The 20,573-nt window shown below is 32.9% G+C and overlaps 2 protein-coding genes across 2 annotated transcripts; both read left to right on the top strand.

The window, feature by feature from the left end:
- The first annotated feature begins 12,648 nt into the window (after window positions 1–12,648).
- On the top strand, window positions 12,649–16,271 carry LOC108217305 (protein argonaute 1-like). Its single transcript, XM_064092553.1, has 12 exons — window positions 12,649–12,726; window positions 13,847–14,070; window positions 14,220–14,362; window positions 14,500–14,562; window positions 14,648–14,711; window positions 14,819–14,951; window positions 15,043–15,098; window positions 15,193–15,287; window positions 15,392–15,423; window positions 15,526–15,568; window positions 15,679–15,710; window positions 15,808–16,271. The coding sequence occupies exons 2-12, from the start codon at window positions 13,855–13,857 to the stop codon at window positions 16,011–16,013; spliced, it is 1,083 nt and encodes a 360-aa protein (XP_063948623.1). The 5' UTR covers window positions 12,649–12,726; window positions 13,847–13,854; the 3' UTR covers window positions 16,014–16,271.
- A 1,390-nt stretch (window positions 16,272–17,661) lies between these two features.
- LOC108216617 (organelle RRM domain-containing protein 6, chloroplastic) lies at window positions 17,662–20,276 on the top strand. The gene is made up of 4 exons (XM_017389430.2): window positions 17,662–18,037; window positions 19,125–19,193; window positions 19,305–19,411; window positions 19,914–20,276. The coding sequence occupies exons 1-4, from the start codon at window positions 17,803–17,805 to the stop codon at window positions 20,001–20,003; spliced, it is 501 nt and encodes a 166-aa protein (XP_017244919.1). The 5' UTR covers window positions 17,662–17,802; the 3' UTR covers window positions 20,004–20,276.
- Window positions 20,277–20,573: the final 297 nt, after the last annotated feature.

Genomic DNA, 20,573 nt, shown 5'->3' with positions numbered 1-20,573 from the left:
GAGTAAGAGTTGATTAGAATATATCATGATTGCTAAATGCAGTGATAATTTGCTTTGTGCAGTAATCACAAATTACATACATATCCCTGTCTTGTTTTTGTCCGTGGACTTGTGGAGTATATTCATTCCTCTATCGTACTATTCCTCATTCACGCCTGTAGGCTGTATAACATATTAACATATATTTAATTATGTTCAATTTCATATAATTCAGATTAAAAAATTTTAAAATTTTTAAATAAAAGTTTAAATATCAAAATTTTATTTTGAAAAAAATTGCAAAAATATACTCCCTCTTTTTTGTAATATAAGTCGTTTGATTTTTTGACACACTCTTGTAAGTCTCTTGACCCCATTGTTAAAATCACTATCGTTAAAATTTTTTTTCAATAAAAATATATGATCATTATTATATTAAAATAAATAAAAATTTTAAAATAAAAATTTTTACTATGCGGTCAAAAAACTTAGAAGTGTGGGCCAAAAAATGAAGCGACCGATATTTCAAAATAGAGAGAATATATATTAAAAAATCTTAAAAAATATACCAAAAAAATATGTATACAATTGATTGGGACGACATGATTATTTTAGTTTATTATTTAAAATAACTACTAAAAACAACATATTACTCTTTCAAAGATCTATCATTCTATAATATACAAAATTTAAATATATAAATTATTTCTACACATTGAATCTTTTTTCTACTTACAATTTGATCGGTCAATTTCATTGATTTTATTTTTATTTATTTTTTTAATATTAATTTTTGTTTTCAAATTATAATATTAAAAACATAATATCATTTTATTTTCCTGTGTGTTAAATAGGTATGAATAGTTATAATATTATGTAATACAACTTTAGAAAATTTTAAGATTTACTTCGATGTTATTATATTATTATCTATTATAATTATAATATAGTTTTAACGATTACCTTACTTAAGTTTTATTTAATTTATTATATACTATAATTTTAATTCAAATTATATGATTATGCATACTTCTGCTTAGGAATTTGTTGAATTGTTTTGTGTAGGAATATTTTGATTTGTTTTGTAAAAATATTTGTATTTGATCGTAAGATAATGCCAAGAAACTCAGTAAACTTTATATTTGTGTTCAGGTTAGTTTAAGATTGTAATAGTCACCGGTCCTACTGATTTAGCAAGAAACATTCGATACAGAGACTTATCGGATCGTGAACCATTTAATGGTGAGAAGGGTTTAGATGTAATTACTCGTTACTGCACAAAGTAAATTTTTATTGCATTTAGCAACACCCGAAATCTTTTTTCTATTAGTTTGTTTAATTTAAGATATTTATTTAGTTTCTTGGTGCTAGGAGTTTGTTCCATTAAAATTAAGAGAGTACATGAGCGTTTTTAGTAAATGTGGAAAATGGAAGATTATATTTACAAAAAGGCTAAGATAAAATAAAATACAATTACCTATTAATTATTAGCATGCAAATAATTATGTAGCTAGCATGGCCTATATATTGCAAACGTTTGGTGCCTGGAATGCACCTTTGATATTTTCAAGTGAACTTTGTACATTTTAATCGTTGTCAGAATTAGAATTCAAATCTGGATCTTTTATATATACACGTGTACTCGATCCAAAATTTAAAATATTCATATATTAAAGAAAATCTTGATTTTAAAATAATTTGAAAATGAATAAATCTGAATATTTCTACTCATACGAGAACAAGATTAAAGTTGAAACATTAAAAATTTGGTTGGTCGGTACTTGGGCTGAGTTATGGGTCTATCTATATAATCAAGCATCCTTTTTAACTAAACTATTATCTTTTTTATATTTTCTAACTAGAAAAACTCAATTTTCTAAAATAATATTAGACAACATGATGAAATTACCCATTCGAACTAAAACACGTTATCATTTTCACATTCCTAACTAAAAACGGATTTTTCTAAATATAACACATGAAACATACGTATAAAAAAGACAATATTATTATATATTTATACTATATTATTATAAGTAAAACATTAGTCGATACATGGGCCGAAATACAGCCTATCTATATAACAAATTATTCTTTTTAACTAATATAGATTATCTTCTTTATATTTTCTAACTAAAATAACTCAATCTTCTAAAATAACATAGAATAACATAGTAATTATCTTTATAACTGAAACACATTATCCTTTTTTAGATTTTCTAACTTAAAAAGACAGATCTTCTACAGTTAACACGGGCGGCACATACATAAAACTATAATATCATTATATATAATTATTAATAAATAACCGGTGATATTTTTCAATTAAAATACATTGACATTATTTTAAATACTCTAATAGTCTCACTTTAAAAGTAATATTATAAAGCTATACTATACTTATATTATTATATCACTTAAGTCGAAATATGAAAAGTTCAGTTGGTCGGTCTGTCGAGTTTGGCGAACCGGTTGGTATTCGACCCAGACCTCCTTAATTTATAACATATTATAGTATATTTTTTATTTTCCAATTAGACTAAAATATTGTAAATTAGATCAGTATGATGGGTCGATATTTAGATTTACGCGTCTTTTTAACTTATAATATATTCTATACGATATTATTAATCATTAATAACGATATTTTGATTGGTTGATATATATCTGGGTTTATAGGTATTCTTAAATTATAACGTATAAAAAATATATTTTAACATCCTCATTAAAATATATATGTTCGACATAATTTTTAATTTACTATTTGACAGACTTAACTATTAAGAATTTATTCCGCTGTTAAATAAAATTTTTACTTAATTATATTATTTTATCATAATTTTATTTTTAAAATAAAATTAGTTAAATTTAGAATATATACAATAAAATAACAAATATTATAACCGCTCGTGCGTTGCACGAGTTATAAGCTAGTGAGAATAAGAACTTCAAGCTGATTGATTTATATATATATTTGTTCGAAATTTACTTTTTTTTAAATTAGTTCATTATGAAAATATTCGAAGATGGAAAAATCTGGACTTTTTATCAAAACCCAACCCTGACTCGATATTACTTGGACAACTGCATAAGTGCACCAGCACCACATTATAAGGATACAAGCTCGATCAGGAAAAATGGCGGTAGCAACGTTATTTCAACAACTCGATTTCGATGCAAATTATCATCCATTTCGACTTTCGAGATTAGTTTGTACTCTCTCTCCCTCTCCCTCTCCCTCTCCTCCCCTCTCTCTTTTCCTCCCTCCCCCCCTCTCTCTCTATAAATGTGCGTGTGTTGTATGTTTGATTTCGCTGGATGATATCATAATATGGAATTATTTTCACAGTGCAGCCAATATTATAGTGTTTTAGATTTTGTATGCCTGAATATTATGGACTATATGTGAATTTGAATTATTTGGAAGTGAATGCAATCGAAGAAAATTGATACGAGTGAAAAATGAGATAGTGTGCAAACTTTCGGTCAGATAGTACCGAGTTCATAAGAGATACCGCTGCAATGTAAAGATGAATATTATCTGTTTTATCCTTAGGATTAAGTTCTACTTTGAATTTGTGATCATAAATAGTATATAGATGATAACTATAATGCGTTTTATTATTGGAAGGAATAAAATGGAAAGGGAATTAAATGAAAATTCTGTGGATGGAAATAGAAGAGTGTGAAAACAATGATAGAGTGCCCCATTTTTATGATCAATTTTGTGAAAGAATGAGTAGGAGGTAAAAAGAAAAATTATTCCTATATTGGTAGAAAATGGAATAGTTACACCCATACTAGCGCTTTTTATAGTTGAAGCAATGCCAATTAACTCAAATGAAGAATGTGTTGATGTTTTTTTTTTTATTTTCCTCACAGGACTTTCATTTCGGACTTCTCATGATGGTAGGAGAAATGCTTCTATAAATTTTGGGAAACCCATAAAAGGTCTGAATCGGAATATTTACAATGGCCATGTTTGTGATTGGATACATTCTAAGTGCCTTTGCTATTAAGCTTGCTGATCTGTATTTGCAGTGAATTTGGTGATGGACAAAGTAGCAAATAGGCTTTGTTTTTTTGTGTCGAAGGTGGACGTGGAGGGGATGCGTGGGAAGGTATGGTACCGTACCACGTTTTTAATATCAAATATATAGTGGCTAAGATTTTGCAGAAGTCCTGAGCGCTTTCGTCTGTGGATTTGTGTTTTTGGTGTTAATTAGCTCATGACATGTTTCAAACTCTGTGGTTTCTTTTAATATAGACAGCTCAAATTCTAGTCCTTTAATAGGCTATCCTTCCATTGGGAACTAATGTTTTAGATAAATCTATGTTCTAGTGTGTAGTACACTAATATTTGAAAAATGTTGCATGCTTTAAGTTGCCATATCAACTGATTTCATATGTAAAATGAAGTACCAGTTTTGAGCATAGCCATGTGACTAATTTAGTGCTGTACCATGTGCTTAGAGTTGTATACAAAGATTCTGTATTGCTACATTCACAGGGACATTGTCCTTTACTTTCTCTACTACAACTAGTCCCGCAAATATCATTATACTCAAAACAAATACACTACGTTCTACTGCCCAGTATCCATCATCATCATATTCTGACAACCTATTCTGATAAGCTTAATTGCAATACACAAAGCTATACTCGAAATCTAGACTTAACCAACTACTTTGTCATGTAACTTCACTTTAATCACAAGCAGTCCCACTGTTGTAATATATACTAGTTTGCCGTTCAGTTATTTAATATCTAAGCCACTCATTTCTAATTAATCTTAGGGGCCGTTTGGAAACATGCATTTCATTTGAAACGATGGATTTCAAATGACATGATTTGAGTTGTAATTTCAAATTCTCAAATTGCTTATTTGTTTATCACAGCTTATTTGCTTAGATCTGTATTGATTTGAGGTATTATTTTAATCATTTTATGAGATTTACATTACTGGTCTGTTATGCTCCCTTTTTAAAATAAATTTTACATTGTTTTCGGTTGTATCTTGTTAATTTTTACCGATTGTATTTCTTTTAGCTAGATCTAGTTGATTTGTATGTTTTTTATAGTGTATTTGCTCAGAGCTGTATTGATTTGAGGTTTTCGTTTAATTATTATATGAAAATTTAAATTTGTTGTTCTTTTTACTCTTCAATGCGATTTGGCCATTTTTATATATTTTTTTTAATAAAGTTGAAGGGAAGTATTAAGTTTAGGATATCTACTTGCACTAATGTTTTGATGAATCTATGTTCTAGTGTGTGGTACACTAATATCTGAAAAATGTTGCATGCTTTAAGTTGCCATGTCAACTGATTTCATACTGTAAAATGAAGTACCAGTTTTGAGCATAGCCATGTGACTAATCTACTGATGTATCATGTGCTAAAGTTGTATACAAAGATTCTGTATTGCTACATTCACTGGGACATTGTCCTTTACATTCTCTACAACAACTAGTCCCACACATATCATTATGGTCAAAACAAATACACTACGTTCTACTGCCCTGTATCCATCATCATCCTCATATTCTGACAACCTATTCCAGATAAGCTTAATGGCAATACACAAAGCTATACTCCAAATCAAGACTTAACCAACTACTTTGTCATGCCACTTCACTTTAATCACAAGCAGTACCCCTGTTGTTCTAATCACCTGACCTTTGTGCACATTAGCACAAACATTGTTATTGCAACCATAGTTTTTCATATTTTTATAGAAAAAAAACAATCATAATAAACTTACTAACTTATACACATCAAAACAAAAGAAACTGCATCCTTGCATTATATCAAAATCATCTTGAAGTACTCCTGTTTTTTCAATTTGATGCTTTGACTTTTGGCATACATCTTTAGGTACTTTGACCAGATAGCTAAAATTATTATTTTTTTAATTTTATTTTTCTGAATTAAAATATATGATTAAAATCTTAATTCACAAAAAAATTAATCGCAAATAATGAATTTTACTATGCAGTTAAAGCATCTAAAGTTGCGTGCCAAAACTTAGTAGAAAAAATGGAGGGAGTAAATATCATAACCAATATAATAGTTAAAGACTCAAAACTAAACCCGTACCTGCTCTAAAGTTTGCAATATGTCTAATATTTCATATATTCAGAAACTCTCAACAGAATCTCAGTAATTTAAACAACTTCTATTAAATTAAAGACCATATCATCTCAATTTCAAGGACATGCAGCTTTGCTGTGGGTTTCCTTGCACAATCGTTATACTGATCATCATCTGCAATTGCTTCATTTTTCAGTTTCCGTTTATGATGTAAGTTGCTACCCCATCCGCAGTTAGTTGTCTTTTACTGTTTCTTGTCTAAGTAAGGATATGGCAGCAATATACCTTACCCGGCTTACCGACTAGAAAATGTTGATAGCCATGTTTGTTAGAAAATGCAGTTTCAATTGTTTTGCCACACTTACTATTGCTAACACATGAAATTAAAGTAAACCCATGTCTCGCTCTCGCATCACTTACATTTTTAATAGGTAGTCCACATCTAAACCTATTTACGTTACCATATAAGTCAATTCTCCATATGGTGCATAACAAAAATCCCATTGTCTTCTTGTTATGCTTCATTAATCAATACAACTAATATACAACACCACTTCTTTAATTAATTATGCATACCTACTCTTGAAATATCTTTAACAACTCCTCATCTGCAACTGCTTAAGTGTTCTGCACGACATTACTTTCATTGCCAATAACATGCAAATGATTAGATATGATGGAAATTTAATTTGAAACTTAACAACGCTTCACCATAGCAAGCAATATAACTCATATTAATACCCACAAATAAATTGATTATTGCTGTACTATTTGTTTGAAATTGAGAAACATTATTGCAGTGTAAAGAATATTACTTATTAGCAATGTCAAGTCCATGTTTTGATTCCTTCAGTGCTGATACATAAAAAAAGTAAAAAGTGCCACCTTGATGTGCAATCTTGTGAGAGATTAGTTTAGGCAGTATTAATTGTGTTAGTTGGCTATGATTTGAAATTGTGCTCGAATTTAGTGGATAAAATTGTTGAGCTTGCTTTAGGAAAGAAGCACTTAATATGATAAACTTACAAAGATTTAAGATATATGTTATAGTATGTTATTTTGTTTTGAAGATACATTTTTGTTGGAATAATATACATATTTTAACTAAAAGATTATTAGCTATTAATAGGCCTCTTTGGGTTAATGTATTTTTATTGGGCATTAAATAATTTTTGATAATTTGGCCCGTTAAAAGACTTGAAAATAAATAGGCCCGAGAGATATGTTTTGAGACGAATGATTAAATGTGTTTTAGTTATGAATAAAAAACTTATTAAAACATGTTATAAAATAAATAGGCGGGTGTGCGGCTCTGTGGTGCGGTTGGTAGATATAGTATTTTTCCATCAAAGAGTGGTCGACGTGCATTTACTAGTATCCCGTCCTCCCATTTTTAAGTAGCTCTCACATTATTTTCGGTTACTCTCATTAATTTTTTACCGATTGTATATGTCTCGTTGGATGATCTACTTGATTTTTAGGTTTATCACATCGTTTTTGCTTAAATCTGTATTGATTTGAGGTATTTGTTTAATCATTTTATGAGATGTACATTACTGGTCTCCTATGCCCCCTTTTTAAAATAGATTTTACATTGTTTTCGGTTGTATCTCGTTAATTTTTACCGATTGTATTTGTTTTAGTTAGATCTAGTCGATTTTTATGTTTTTTACAGTGTATTTGCTTGGATCTGTATTGATTTGAGGTGTTCGTTTAATCATTATATGAAATTTTAATTTTGTTGTTCTTTTTACATCTTCAATGCGATTGCCGATTTGGCCATTTTTCTATAATTTTTTTTATAAAGTTGAAGGGAAGTATTTATATTAGGTTATCCACTTGCATATGCAAAACCAATTCTTTACTTTGATGGCTTACATGGTTTATAGTTTTAATGCTCATATATCTATCTATTATTGTACATATATATCTGTTGCCATTGTTTTTTGTGTACAAATATTTTAAGGAGGGCCGTCCATACTCCATATATGGTTGTTTTTTCTGTATATATAAGTTTGAAATTATGATGTTAGGGATTTTTGATAGTCAGATTAGTGCATGTAAAACATATTTTCTGATTTTGATCTTGATATATTGCTATTTATTGTTTTAATTCTTGAAGCTGTTATGTTTTAAACATTCTAGTGTTAAAATTGGTGCAAGGGATTGTATACATGTTTGATTATTAAAACTATCTTTTTGTGTAAACAACTTGTGTGTGTTTGGGTGTTCAGTTTGTGTATTAGAGTTGCAAGTGTTAGGAGTTGTCCCACATTGGTTGTGGGAGGGACATAAAGCTGGAATATAAGCAGCCACAACAACTCCAATAGTACGAGGCCTTTTGGGAGGTGCAAAAAAAAAAAGCCGTGCGGGCTAGGCCCAAAGCGGACAATATCGTACTATTGTGGAGTTAGGCTCGCTTAGCTGGCCCAACAACTGGTATCAAGAGCTGAGGTTTCAGGCAAGTGGGAGCGATGGCAGAAGATGGGGAAGTAAAGATCAACAAATTCAATGGAAGAGATTTTGGGTTGTTATTGGACAGGCAGGCTCTGGGTGTTGTCAGATTGGCTTTGGCGAAGAACGTTGCTTACAATATTGTCAAGGAAACGACAACTTATGGATTGATCAAGGCTTTATCAAACATGTATGAGAAGCCGTCTGCTTCAAATAAGGTATATCTGATTCGCTTATTATTTGCCACGAAATTGAATGAAGGTGATTGTGTTGCTGATCATGTAAACGAATTTAATTCTATCCTATCAAGACTGACATCTGTTGATATTAAATTCGATGATGAAGTACAATTCTTATTGTTGGTATCCACTTTACCGGATAGGTGGTCAGGATTTGTCACTATAATTTGTAATTCATCAGGGAGTGGTAAGATGACTTTTGATGGAGTTCGAGATTCGATTCTTGGAGAAGATATTCGTAGGAGAAACTTAGGAGAGTCGTCAGGTTCCTTGTTGAGTGCTGAGGGTAGAGGCGGAAAGACCGAAAGGGGGCAGAATCAGGGGCGTCACTGGTCAAAGTCACAGAAGAGAGGACAATCCAAAGATCGCAAGAATATTGTTTGTTGGAATTGTCAAAAGAAGGGTCACTTCAGATCAGTGTACGGCTCCCGCAGCTCCTAAAGGTAAGAAGAAAGAGGATGATTCGGCTAATATAGTTGAAGAAGTGGTGAATGATGATGCGTTGATTTGCTGTGTTGAATGTTCTGTTGAATCAGGGTTATGGATTCCGGTGCGTCATTCCATGCTACCCCTTGCAAGGATTTTATGTTAAATTTCAGAGCTGAAAATTTTGGTAAAGTTTGTCTTGCTGATGATGAGACTTTGGATATTGTGGGCATGGGAGATATTAATCTCAAAACCTCTTTAGGAACTGACTGGAATTTAAGGTATATTCCTGGACCGAAGATGTTATATGTGAGTCAGTTAGACAAGGAGGGGTATCGAGTTACTTTCGGAGATGGACAATGGAAGGTTATAAAGGGGAATTTTGTTGTTGCTCGCGGTGAGGAAAAAGGGACGTTGTATATAGTTGAACGATCTAGCTGTGAAGTAAATTCAATTGCAGATGAGATTGGTTCCTTAACTTTTTGGCACCAAAGGCTTGGACATATGAGTGAAAAGGGTATGAAGATGTTAGCTTCCAAGGGGAAGATTCCAGAGCTGAAGAATGTGGAAGTTGGTTTCTGCGAGCCATGTGTTCTTGGAAAACAAGAACGGGTTACTTTTGCAAAATCAGGGAGGACACCCAAGGCGGAGAAGTTGGAGCTAATTCATACGGATGTATATGGTCCAGCAATAGTTGCGTCACTTGGAGGATCTCGCTACTATGTCACTTTCATTGATGATTCCACTAGAAAGGTATGGGTTTATTTTATGAAAAATAAATCAGAGGTGTTCGTTACTTTTAAGAAGTGGAAGACTGAGTTGAAAATCAAACTGGTTTCAAGGTTAAGAGTTTGATTTCAGATAATGGTGGTGAGTATAGTAGTGATGAGTTTAAAAGTTATTGCGCAGAATATGGGATTAGAATGACTAAAACTATTCCAGAGACACTACAACAGAATGGGGTTGCGGAGCGCATAGATAGAACCTTGAATGAGAGGGTCAAGAGTATGAGATTACATGCAGGGTTGCCAAAGATGTTTTGGGCAGATGCAGTTAGCACAGCGGCGTATCTCATAAATAGGGGACCTTCAGTTCCTTTGGGGTTCAAGATTCCGGAAGAAGAGTGGCAGGGAAAGGAGGTAAATTTTTCACACTTGCGAGTTTTTTGGTGTGTTTCTTATGTGCGTGTTAAAGATTCTGACAGGGACAAGCTTGATTCGAAAGCGAAGAAGTGTATCTTCATTGGTTATGGCTCGATGATATGGGTTATCGTTTTTGGGATGAACAAATGAAGAAGGTTGTTAGAAGTAGAGATGTTACTTTTAATGAGAATGCAGTATATAAGGATAATCTTGCAGTCGATTCTGAATTTACAAAGGAACAACCTGAAAAAGAGAAGGCGGTGCTTGATGATATTACAGAAAAAGATCTTGCAAGAAATAGTGGGAGTGCAGATAATGTTCCAGTTATTCTAGAGGCTGAGGTAAGAAGATCTAGCAGAATTGTGAAGCCACCACAAAGATTTTCACCTTCAGCATATTATATGTTATTGATCGAGGATGGAGAGTCTCAGTGTTATTCAAAGGCAGTTCAAGTGGATGATTCAGTTCAATGAAAATCAGCCATGGAAGAAGAGATGAATTCTCTCGAGAAAAATAATACTTTGTCCTTGAAGAAAATCATTGGTTCAGAGAATCATGCAGATATGTTGACTAAGGTGGTTACCAGTGAAAAGTTGAAACTTTGCATAGCTTCAACTGGCCTTCAGAATTGATTGATGAGAAGGCGCCACACTAGTTTGAGTTATTGATTAAAGTAATGGGTTTTACTAGATTTACAAGTGAAGTGAAGTGAAGATGAGGTCAGACTCCAAGTGGGAGATTGTTGGGTTTGTGGAGTCAGATTCAGAATAGGATTATAATTTGGTTAGAAATATTGGACTCCTATTAGAGTTAGGTATTTCAAAGTCAGACTCCTATTTTGGTTAAGCCAGTTTCTTCTCTTATAAATACTCCCATGTAATTGTAAAATCACAACACAACAAATTGTGAGAGATCAATAAAATTAGTGGGGCTTGTGGAGTAGGATTTTCCGAACCACGTAAATCTTTGTTTTGTGTGATTGTCGTTTATTTTCTTGTTCTTGTTAATTCGCTTTTGGGTTTTGCTTTCGTTGTTGTATACTCAATAGCAAGCTCCTTATGCTTGTCTTACATATGAACGAGAGTTGATTACTCGTGCAGGGAGAATATTTAGTTTTTGTGTATTTAATTAGCTTGCTGACTTTATTGAAAGCTCTGTCAAATTACGTGTGTTTTCTCATATTATTGCTAGCTATCACCTGTATGGCTGTATCTAATAGTGCTTTGTCTTACTGTTGTCATGTATCATTTTGTAATCCTTATAGTTTAATTTTGCTATATGTATTCACTCGACACATTTATCATCATGGCAGAAAGGAGGTTAACTGAACTTCTGTGTGAGGGAGAGAGGTCAGAGCACCAGGATTCTGGTGCCAGACAGAATGTACTTCAGCATCCTCCAGACCCTCAGCTTCAGGGTCCACATCCACATTCAGTTTTTAGTGACCGTCCTACAATTATATTTAATGTTGATGTCATCCATCCTCATCCTGGAGAAGATTCTATCCACTCAATTGCAGCAGTATGATATGAAGTTTTTAAGAGCTACTTATACACACTTGGTTCAATGCTTTCACGTGACAATATGTGTTGTCACCTCTATTTAAATATTAAGATCTTATTATCTATTGTTGTTTCATAATCTTGATACAAGTTTTGTTGTGTGAAATCCACGTTGTTGCCTCCCAGGATTGGCCAGATCTAACAAAGTAAGCTGGTTTGGTTTGTACCCAAGCACATGGACAAGAGCTTATCTAGGATCTTTACAAGAGCTGGGAGGATCCAAAAAGAGGGACTATGAGAGGTGGCATAATCACGTATGTTCATTTCTGACCTTCTAATCTGATAAATAATACAAAGTAGCAGACTTGTTGTTTAATAATACACTTCACATATATATTAGCTTATAACCCGTACAATGCACGGGTGACTTGAAATATATTTTCTTTTGTTATATATGTTATAATATTTTGTGTTGTTTTGAAGATACATTTATGTTGGAATGATATACATATTTTAACTAAAAGAATTTTAAATTTTAATAGGCCTCTTTGGGTTAATGTATTTTTATTGGTCATGTTAAATGATTTTTGATGATTAGGCCCGTTAAAAGACTTAAAAATAAATAGGCCCGAGAGACATGTTTTAAGACGAATGTTTAAATGTGTTATAGTTATGATAAAAAAGAACTCATTAAAACATGCTATAAAATAAAGAGGCCCATAACCGGCCCAAATACTCACCGACCAACCAAACAACCAATCAAAACTTTGAATGCTCCGGCGTTAATAGTATAGTATAGATATCGGATTATAGGTAGCGGGTGTGCGGCTCTGTAGTGCGGTTGGTAGATATAGTATTTTTCCATCAAGGAGTGGTCGACGTGCATTTACTGGTATCCCATCCTCCCTTTTTTAACTAGCTTTTACATTGTTTTCGGTTACTCTCATTAATTTTTACCAATTGTATATGTCTAGTTGGATGATCTAGTTGATTTTTAGGTTAATCACCGCGTATTTGCTTAGATCTGTGTTGATTTGAGGTATTGGTTTAATCATTCTATGAGATGTACAGTGCTTGTCTCCTATGCCCCCTTTTTTAAATAGATTTTACATTGTTTTCGGTTGTATCTCGTTAATTTTTACCAATTGTATTTCTTTTAGTTAGATCTAGTTGTTTTTTTATGTTTTTTACAGTGTATTTGCTTAGATCTGTATTGATTTGAGGTGTTCGTTTAATCATTATATGAAATTTTAATTTAGTTGTTTTTTTTTACATCTTCAATGCGATTTGGCCATTTTTCTATATTTTTTTTATAAAGTTGAAGGGAAGTATTTAGATTAGGTTATCTACTTGCATATGCACAACCGATTCTTTACTTTGATGGCTTTCATGGTTTACAGTCTTAATGCTCATATATCTATCTATTATTGTACATATGTATCTGTTGCTGTTGTTGTTTGTGTACTAATATTTTAAGGAGGGTCTTAATAATTGTCCATACTGCATGTATGGCTGTTCTTTCTGTATATATAAGTTTGAAATTATGATGTTAGGGATTTTTGATAGTCAGGTTAGTGTATGTAAAACATATTTTCTGATTTTGATCTTAATATATTTCTATTTATTGTTTTAATTCTTGAAGCTGTTGAGTTTTGAACATTCTAGTGTTAAAATTGGTGCAAGGGATTGTATACATGTTTGATTATTAAAACTATCTTTTTGTGTAAACAACTTGGGTGTGTTTGGGTGTTCCGTTTGTGTATTAGAGTTGCAAGCTCCTTATGCTTGTCTTACATATGAATGAGAGTTGATTACTCGTGCAGGGAGAATATTTGGTTTTTGTGTATTTAATTAGCTTGATGGCTTTATTGGAAGCTCTGTCAAATTACGTGTGTTTTCTCATATTATTGCTGGCTATCACCTGTATCTAATAGTGCTTTGTCTTACTGTTATCATGTATCATTTTGTAATCCCTATAATTTAATTTTGCTATATGTATTCACTGGACACAGTTATCATCATGGCAGAAAGGAGGCTAACTGAACTTCCGGGTGAGGGAGAGAGCTCAGAGCACCAGGATTCTGGTGCCAGACAGAATGTACTTCAGCATCCTCCACACCCTCAGCCGCAGTTTCCACATCCACATTCACTTTTTCGCGACCGTCCTACGATTATCTTTGGTGCTGATGTCATCCATCCTCATCCTGGAGAAGATTCTATCCACTCAATTGCAGCAGTATGATATGAAGCTTTTAAGAGCTACTTATTCACACTTGGTTCAATGTTTTCACGTGACAATATGTGTTGCCTCTATTTAAATATTAAGATCTTATTATCTATTGTTGTTTCATAATCTTGATACAAGTTTTGTTGTATGAAATCCAGGTTGTTGCCTCCCAGGATTGGCCAGATCTAACAAAGTATGCTGGTTTGGTTTGTACCCAAGCACATGGACAAGAGCTTATCCAGGATCTTTACAAGAGCTGGGAGGATCCAAAAAGAGGGACTATGAGAGGTGGCATAATCAAGTATGTTCATTTCCCACCCTTTAATCTGATAAATAATAGGAAGTGGTAGACCTGGATGTGCTTTTTTCATTTTAATGTTCCTTTTTTATTTTTTATCATCAAGCTTTCATAATATCAATTTTGTTTCTGTGCTATAGGGACCTCTTTATATCATTCCGCAGATCAACTGGACAGAAACCCCAGCGTGTTATATTTTACAGGTGTTTATTATTATATAATTGTCAGTGTTCTAGGCACTTTTATGGTCCTTACCGTTGATATGTTTTAATGGCGAGCAACCTGCAGGGATGGTATTAGTGAGATGCAGATCAATCAAGTTTTTCAGTATGAACTTGATGCAATTCGCGAGGTGGTATTTATGTTGTTTAGGTTCCAACTGTTTGTGAGTTATTGTGTCTAAGGCTCTAAGCTAATGCATCTTTTGCATTTTTTAACGGCATCAACTGCCAAAATCAGGCTTGTGCTGCACTGGATCAAGATTATAAGCCTCCAGTTACGTATGTAGTGGTTCAGAAAAACGATCTCACCGGGTTTGCCAACAATCATCATGTCCGTAGTTCAGATGTTGGGAGTGGAAATATTCTGCCTGGTATTCCTTTGTTTCTCACATTGTAATTTATGTTGTTATGCATACTGTAAGAGTCATACTTCATCACTTGTTAAACATACTGAAATTGCAGGGACTGTTTTGGATTCTGAAAACTGTCAAATTACCGACTTTGACTTCTATGTCCAAGTAAATTATTACTTTCAATTTTTATAAATTTGAAGTGGTGGAAAAAATTGAGGGAATCTGTGGAAAATTGTCTAATATGTATGTTGTGTAGCAGAATACTAGCCCACCAGTACATTATCATGTGATTTACGACGAGAACAAGTTCTCTTCGGATGGGTTGCAGTCACTCACTAACAATTTATCTCACATGTAAGTCCACTTTTTCAACAGTTTGCACAAGGATGGCATAATAAAATTGATATATGATGTTACTGTATCATAGTTGCTTGATAATTCAATTCTGTGATTTGCAGATATGCCGGGGGTTCAAAATCCATGTCAATAGGTGAGTACTGTCTAGTAGTGTTCGACTAATTCTACTTAACAAATATTATCTGGTTATCACATTCGATGCAACTTGTTTTGAGTCTCAATATTTCTGTTACAGAGCAACTTGGAGTGCAGTCAATCTTTAAAAATATATTTTACATGTAAGTTCACTTTTGCAACAGTTTGCACATGAATGGCATAATAAAATTTGATATACGAAGTTACTTTATCTTAGTGGCTTGATATATACATTCAATTTTATGGTTTGCAGATATGCCAGGGACCCAAGATCCATTTCAATAGGTTAGTACCGATTTTTAGTGTTCAACTAGTTCTAAACAAATTTTATCTGGTTATCATATCATGCAACGTGTTTTGATTCTCCAATTTTCTGTTACAGTGGTACCTGCATGTTATGATCATGAGGCAGCATCCCTAGCTCGCCTTAGAATGGAACCTGAGACATCGGATAGCGAGTCAACAGTGAGTGGTGCTGCTGATAGCCAGGGAGGAATGGGGATCAGGGGAAGCACCACCACAGCAAATGCTGATGCGGCTGCTAGCACCTTTCCAAAGAATTTGATAAGGGTTATAATCAACTGCTAAGTCTTGGAAAATTGGAGCCCTTGTGTGAACTATTTATTGCTGCCGTTGCTTTGAACATTACTTTTGATGTTTGTGAATCTGTCTTGTTTTTCATCAACCTAACTTGTGATTGTTGCTGACTTGCTGAAATCTAACTATTTGAACAAATTTATCAATTTGTTGAAGTAAACATAAGTTAGCAGGTAGACGGTAGACAACCCCTTTTCCGTTTAGATGATTGTGGTGCCTGTTAGTTGATTTACTTATGAGAAGATGACAGGACTAGGTTATTGTTTCATGCTAGAGTACTAGATAACAGGAAGTTCTCCGGTTAATATGGTAAATATAGGAGGTTAGATATCGTACATACAGGTATATTGGAGATGATATAATTTGATAAATTATTTTTGTATTTTTTTTAAAAATAAAAATTTATCACCTAAACTTTTGTACATAAAAGAAATTTTTTAAAAATAGATTATGAAATTATGTATTATATTTGCTTTAAAATACGTTTTAAATACGTGTAGCGCGATGTAAAAAAAGTATAAAGAAAGGAGAGGGATAATTGGAGTGGTAAAAAAGGAACAAATCACCTTATATGAAGTAGACAAATTGATAATAGCTCAAACTCGGAGTATCTAAAATTATATACTTCATTTTTCGAACCTATTATATACAAAAAAAGTTAAAATATAATTAATGAAATGAAAATTAATATTAAGAATATATATTATATTGGTGTGGGTATATATTTAATTAACGTATCTTCTTTTTTGTCAGTTAATTAACGTATCTTTAATGCGTATGTGATTAGTAAGTTAATGTGTATTAAATGTAGAAAACAAAAGATTAAACAAATACTTAATAATATTTACGTGTGCGCATCATGTGATAGTGTTATTAGTTTAGAGCATCTCCAATAGTTTCTTTATAAAGGCTTTTAAATTGAAATTTGAAGAGGATTATAATTTTACTTGCTCCGATAGGCTCCTAGTCACTCTTAAATTCCTTAAATTTCTCTTCTCTCCCCTCACTTTTAGGAGCTACTAAATCACTCTTAACTTTAATAATAAATTTGTAAGCAAACATTCTCTCTCCATCCACTTTCTTTTGCACATGACTTACTTTTTAATAATATAAAATAAAATAAGGAGTGAATATAAGGAGTGTTGTTGGAGTTGAACCCACATTTAACTCAGTAAGAGTCAACATTTTATATTATATTTAGGAGTGAGTTAAGAGACTATTGGAGATGCTCTTAGGGCACGTAGTCAATGTGCAGCATTTAGAATATTAACTAATAGTATTATTAGTTTAGGTAGGGGCATAGTGTAGGGTAGATGATACACACATGAAAATATGAAAATTAAAATAATAAAAAATATAATGAAAAATTTAAGTCATTTCTACTCTTATGATATATATACTAGTAACAAAACATGGACTATATAATTTTTGAGTCCTTTGATTATTTGGACCACGGATCTGGATGCCCTCCCTCTTGGCGGAGAGACACCCATCTTAATTAAAATTATTTTGAATATTTTTTTAGAAAAAGTTATATTTATGATTACTAAATGTTGCATTTGTGATATATCTATTTAAAAATTACAAAATTTATTATTTATTTTACAAAAAAGGATGTTTATGAAAAAATTAACAAAATCTATTAACCCAAATGCTCCGGAAAAGGAAAACCCCCAAAGAGTGGTTCCACGTCTGATGTTAACCGGCTCAATCGAAATTTATTTACAACATATACTGATCTATGAACTTGATTCTTCCTGATTACTGAGTAAGTAATAAGATGGCGCTGGCAACATTTGTTTTTGCTCCTGCAGTTCCACTACAATCATCATCATCATCATCAGTTTCAAGGCTACAATTTAGATGCAGATTACCATTATCTACAGCACTCTCCTTTTCTTCCTTGTCAAATTCTAAATTATCCTCCTCCAGGTTAGGGTTTCAGTTAGTGGCGTCTTTGGATTCGCCTGATACTGCTACTTTCACTTCGCCCTCCACCAGGCTGTATGTTAGTGGTTAGCGCGCGCTCTCTCTCTCTCTCTCTCTCTCTCTCTCTCTCTCTCTCTATCTCTCACACGGACACACACACACACACACACACACTAGAGTTTGATATAATTGCGTTATATCAATATGGAAGTTAGTTCCACATTTCAGCTTTTATTGTAGTGGTTCATATGATAATTTTAGGTGTAATCTATGTGTGGTATGTGAACTTGAGTTAAGTGGATCATTCAAAATTTAATTCACGTTTTGGTTTTTATTGCAGTGGTTCTGTTAGAATGCGAGGCTTGAAAATTGGAATTAATTTTTATAGTTATGACTTGTGATTGTGAATGTATTATAAGTGTTAAGTGTCACGTTTGATTTGGTTGGGGAGAGTAAAATGTTGAATGAATAATTGTGAAGAAATGTAATTGCGGAAGAAGATGATAAGAGTGATAAATCATGAGTTTGAAAAAGCATGACCGTACAATCCTCGAGAGAGATGGTTATATGGTAGAAATATATATATATATATACACACACACATATATACTTACCGTTATTATGGGTACGATTGGGCTCTACTTAATAATTTTGATTATGAATGTATGAAATCATACTGCTTTGTTTGGTCGGAAGAAAAGGATTGGAGAAGGAATGAAATGAGAAACGGTGAAGAATAGTTTAGGTGGAAGAATATGATAGAAGAGAGAGGTCTGGAAACAAATGACAGTTCAGATATTCTCGTGATAAAATTTGTGAAAGATATGAGTGGGAGGTAAAAACGAACATTTATTTTTTGTATTGTTATAAGGAGGTTCTGTTTTAGATATGCATGAAATAAAATGGAATGGAGGAGTGACTGAAAATTCGAAAAAATCTCCCAAAATAGTTCAAAATTTACTCCATATTTTATTCAGTCATATTAAATTCCCTCCAACCAAACAGGGGGTGATGGGTTTTTTTTTTAATTTCTCAGTTTGCAATTTACATGAAAGTTATGTCGTTTCTGTTGCATACAAAATAGTTACATTGTCTTTTACACTTCCAAAATTGAAGTGGTGACCAATAACCCAAGCGAACAGTGTATTGATGTTCTAGATTTCTGCTTTGCAGGACTTTCATTTCGAACTACTAAAGAGGGTCTAAGAAATGCTTTCGAAAAATATGGGAACCTCACAGAAGGTTTGGATTTCAATACTTACAATGTCCATGTCTGTGATTGGACACATGCTAAGTTGCTTTGCTGTAAGGCCACTTGACTGACATAGGTTATCTGTATAATTGTATTTGCAGTGAATTTGGTGATGGACAAAATAGCAAATAGGCCAAGGGGCTTTGCTTTTCTGCGTTACACAACAGAGGAGGAATCTAAGAAGGCCATCGAGGGGATGCATGGGAAGGTATGCTATCATTTTATGTTTATAGGGATAAATGAGACATCGGTATCATCCAGAAGTCCTGATTGTTTGTGTTTGTGGAGTTAAGTTTTTACTGTTGATTAGCTCATGAAAGGTTTTAAACTCTGTGGATTCTTTTAATATGCACAGTTTACATTTTAGTCCTTTATGGTTTAGTATGAATGAGAAGTGGAAACTAAGTAGTAGCTGATATTTAGTGAAATTGATATCTGTTGTCCAACATATGATTTGGATTCCATGTATGCAGATATGCTGTACCATGTGCTTAAAGTTATATAAGAAGTTTCATCTTCTCTTCCTCCCTAAAGTATATTACATATTGTTCCGTTTCTATTAGTTTTTCCCTTCTAAATATGCTATGGATGTCAATTGATCTTTAGATTCAAGAAGTTCTCAGTTCTAGTTTTATTAGGCATTGTTTCCTATTTTCTAAATAGAACATGTGAACTGTGAACTACCAACATGCTAAAGTTTTTGCCCTCAGTTTCTGGATGGCAGAGTCATATTTGTTGAAGTTGCGAAGCCCAGATCAGAGCTTCGTAAAAGCCAAAATCAGAATTCAAGAACATTCTGACGAGCTGAATTATATTTGTCTCGTTCCCCAGCTGTTGGTGCATTTTACCGGCTTCTAAGTATATGGTAGCACTGTGCTTCAGCCTGTCCAACCGTCAGAATCAAACTTGCGATCATCATTTATCTGTTTATTTCCAGATGCAAGAGTTCTGAATGCAATTTCATTGATTTCAGTACCTCTGTTTCGCCACCTGTCTTTGTATACACATAACTATCTAAAGATGTATAATAGATTGATGGTTAACCATGATTAATTGAGCTATTATTTCACTTACGATATAGGTGTTGTTTTCTTTGCTCGTGTTGCAAGTAATCAAATTTCATTAAGAATAATACTCCGCTGACTTCTGTATATGTACTTCTATTCAACAAACATCACGTACATGTTTCCTCTAGCAAACCTTCTAAAACTTAAACATCTCCCCACTAAATCATACTTCCAGAAATCCTAGTTCTGAGGGAGAAACAATGAGTGTGTTTGGTTCCTTATTTTTACCCATGAACATGTACTTAACAACTACAAGACCATGCATTATTCTCAAGTTGACTGTCACTTATGCAGCCCTTATTC

This window comes from Daucus carota, chromosome 4 (assembly GCF_001625215.2).
Source record: "Daucus carota subsp. sativus chromosome 4, DH1 v3.0, whole genome shotgun sequence".
In the NCBI taxonomy this organism is placed as follows: Eukaryota; Viridiplantae; Streptophyta; class Magnoliopsida; order Apiales; family Apiaceae; genus Daucus; species Daucus carota.
Note: the sequence above shows the minus strand (reverse complement) of the source record. Positions and strands in the feature narration are given on the sequence as shown.

Excerpts from the sequence above, each read along its gene's own strand:
- LOC108217305 (XM_064092553.1), top strand. The coding sequence starts at position 13,855 with ATGGCAGAAAGGAGGCTAACTGAACTTCCGGGTGAGGGAGAGAGCTCA. Across the intron at positions 14,563-14,647 it reads CAGCGTGTTATATTTTACAG|GGATGGTATTAGTGAGATGC; the intron begins GTGTTTATTATT and ends AGCAACCTGCAG. Across the intron at positions 14,952-15,042 it reads GAGTGGAAATATTCTGCCTG|GGACTGTTTTGGATTCTGAA; the intron begins GTATTCCTTTGT and ends CTGAAATTGCAG.
- LOC108216617 (XM_017389430.2), top strand. The coding sequence starts at position 17,803 with ATGGCGCTGGCAACATTTGTTTTTGCTCCTGCAGTTCCACTACAATCA. Across the intron at positions 19,194-19,304 it reads ATATGGGAACCTCACAGAAG|TGAATTTGGTGATGGACAAA; the intron begins GTTTGGATTTCA and ends TTGTATTTGCAG. Across the intron at positions 19,412-19,913 it reads TCGAGGGGATGCATGGGAAG|TTTCTGGATGGCAGAGTCAT; the intron begins GTATGCTATCAT and ends TTTTGCCCTCAG.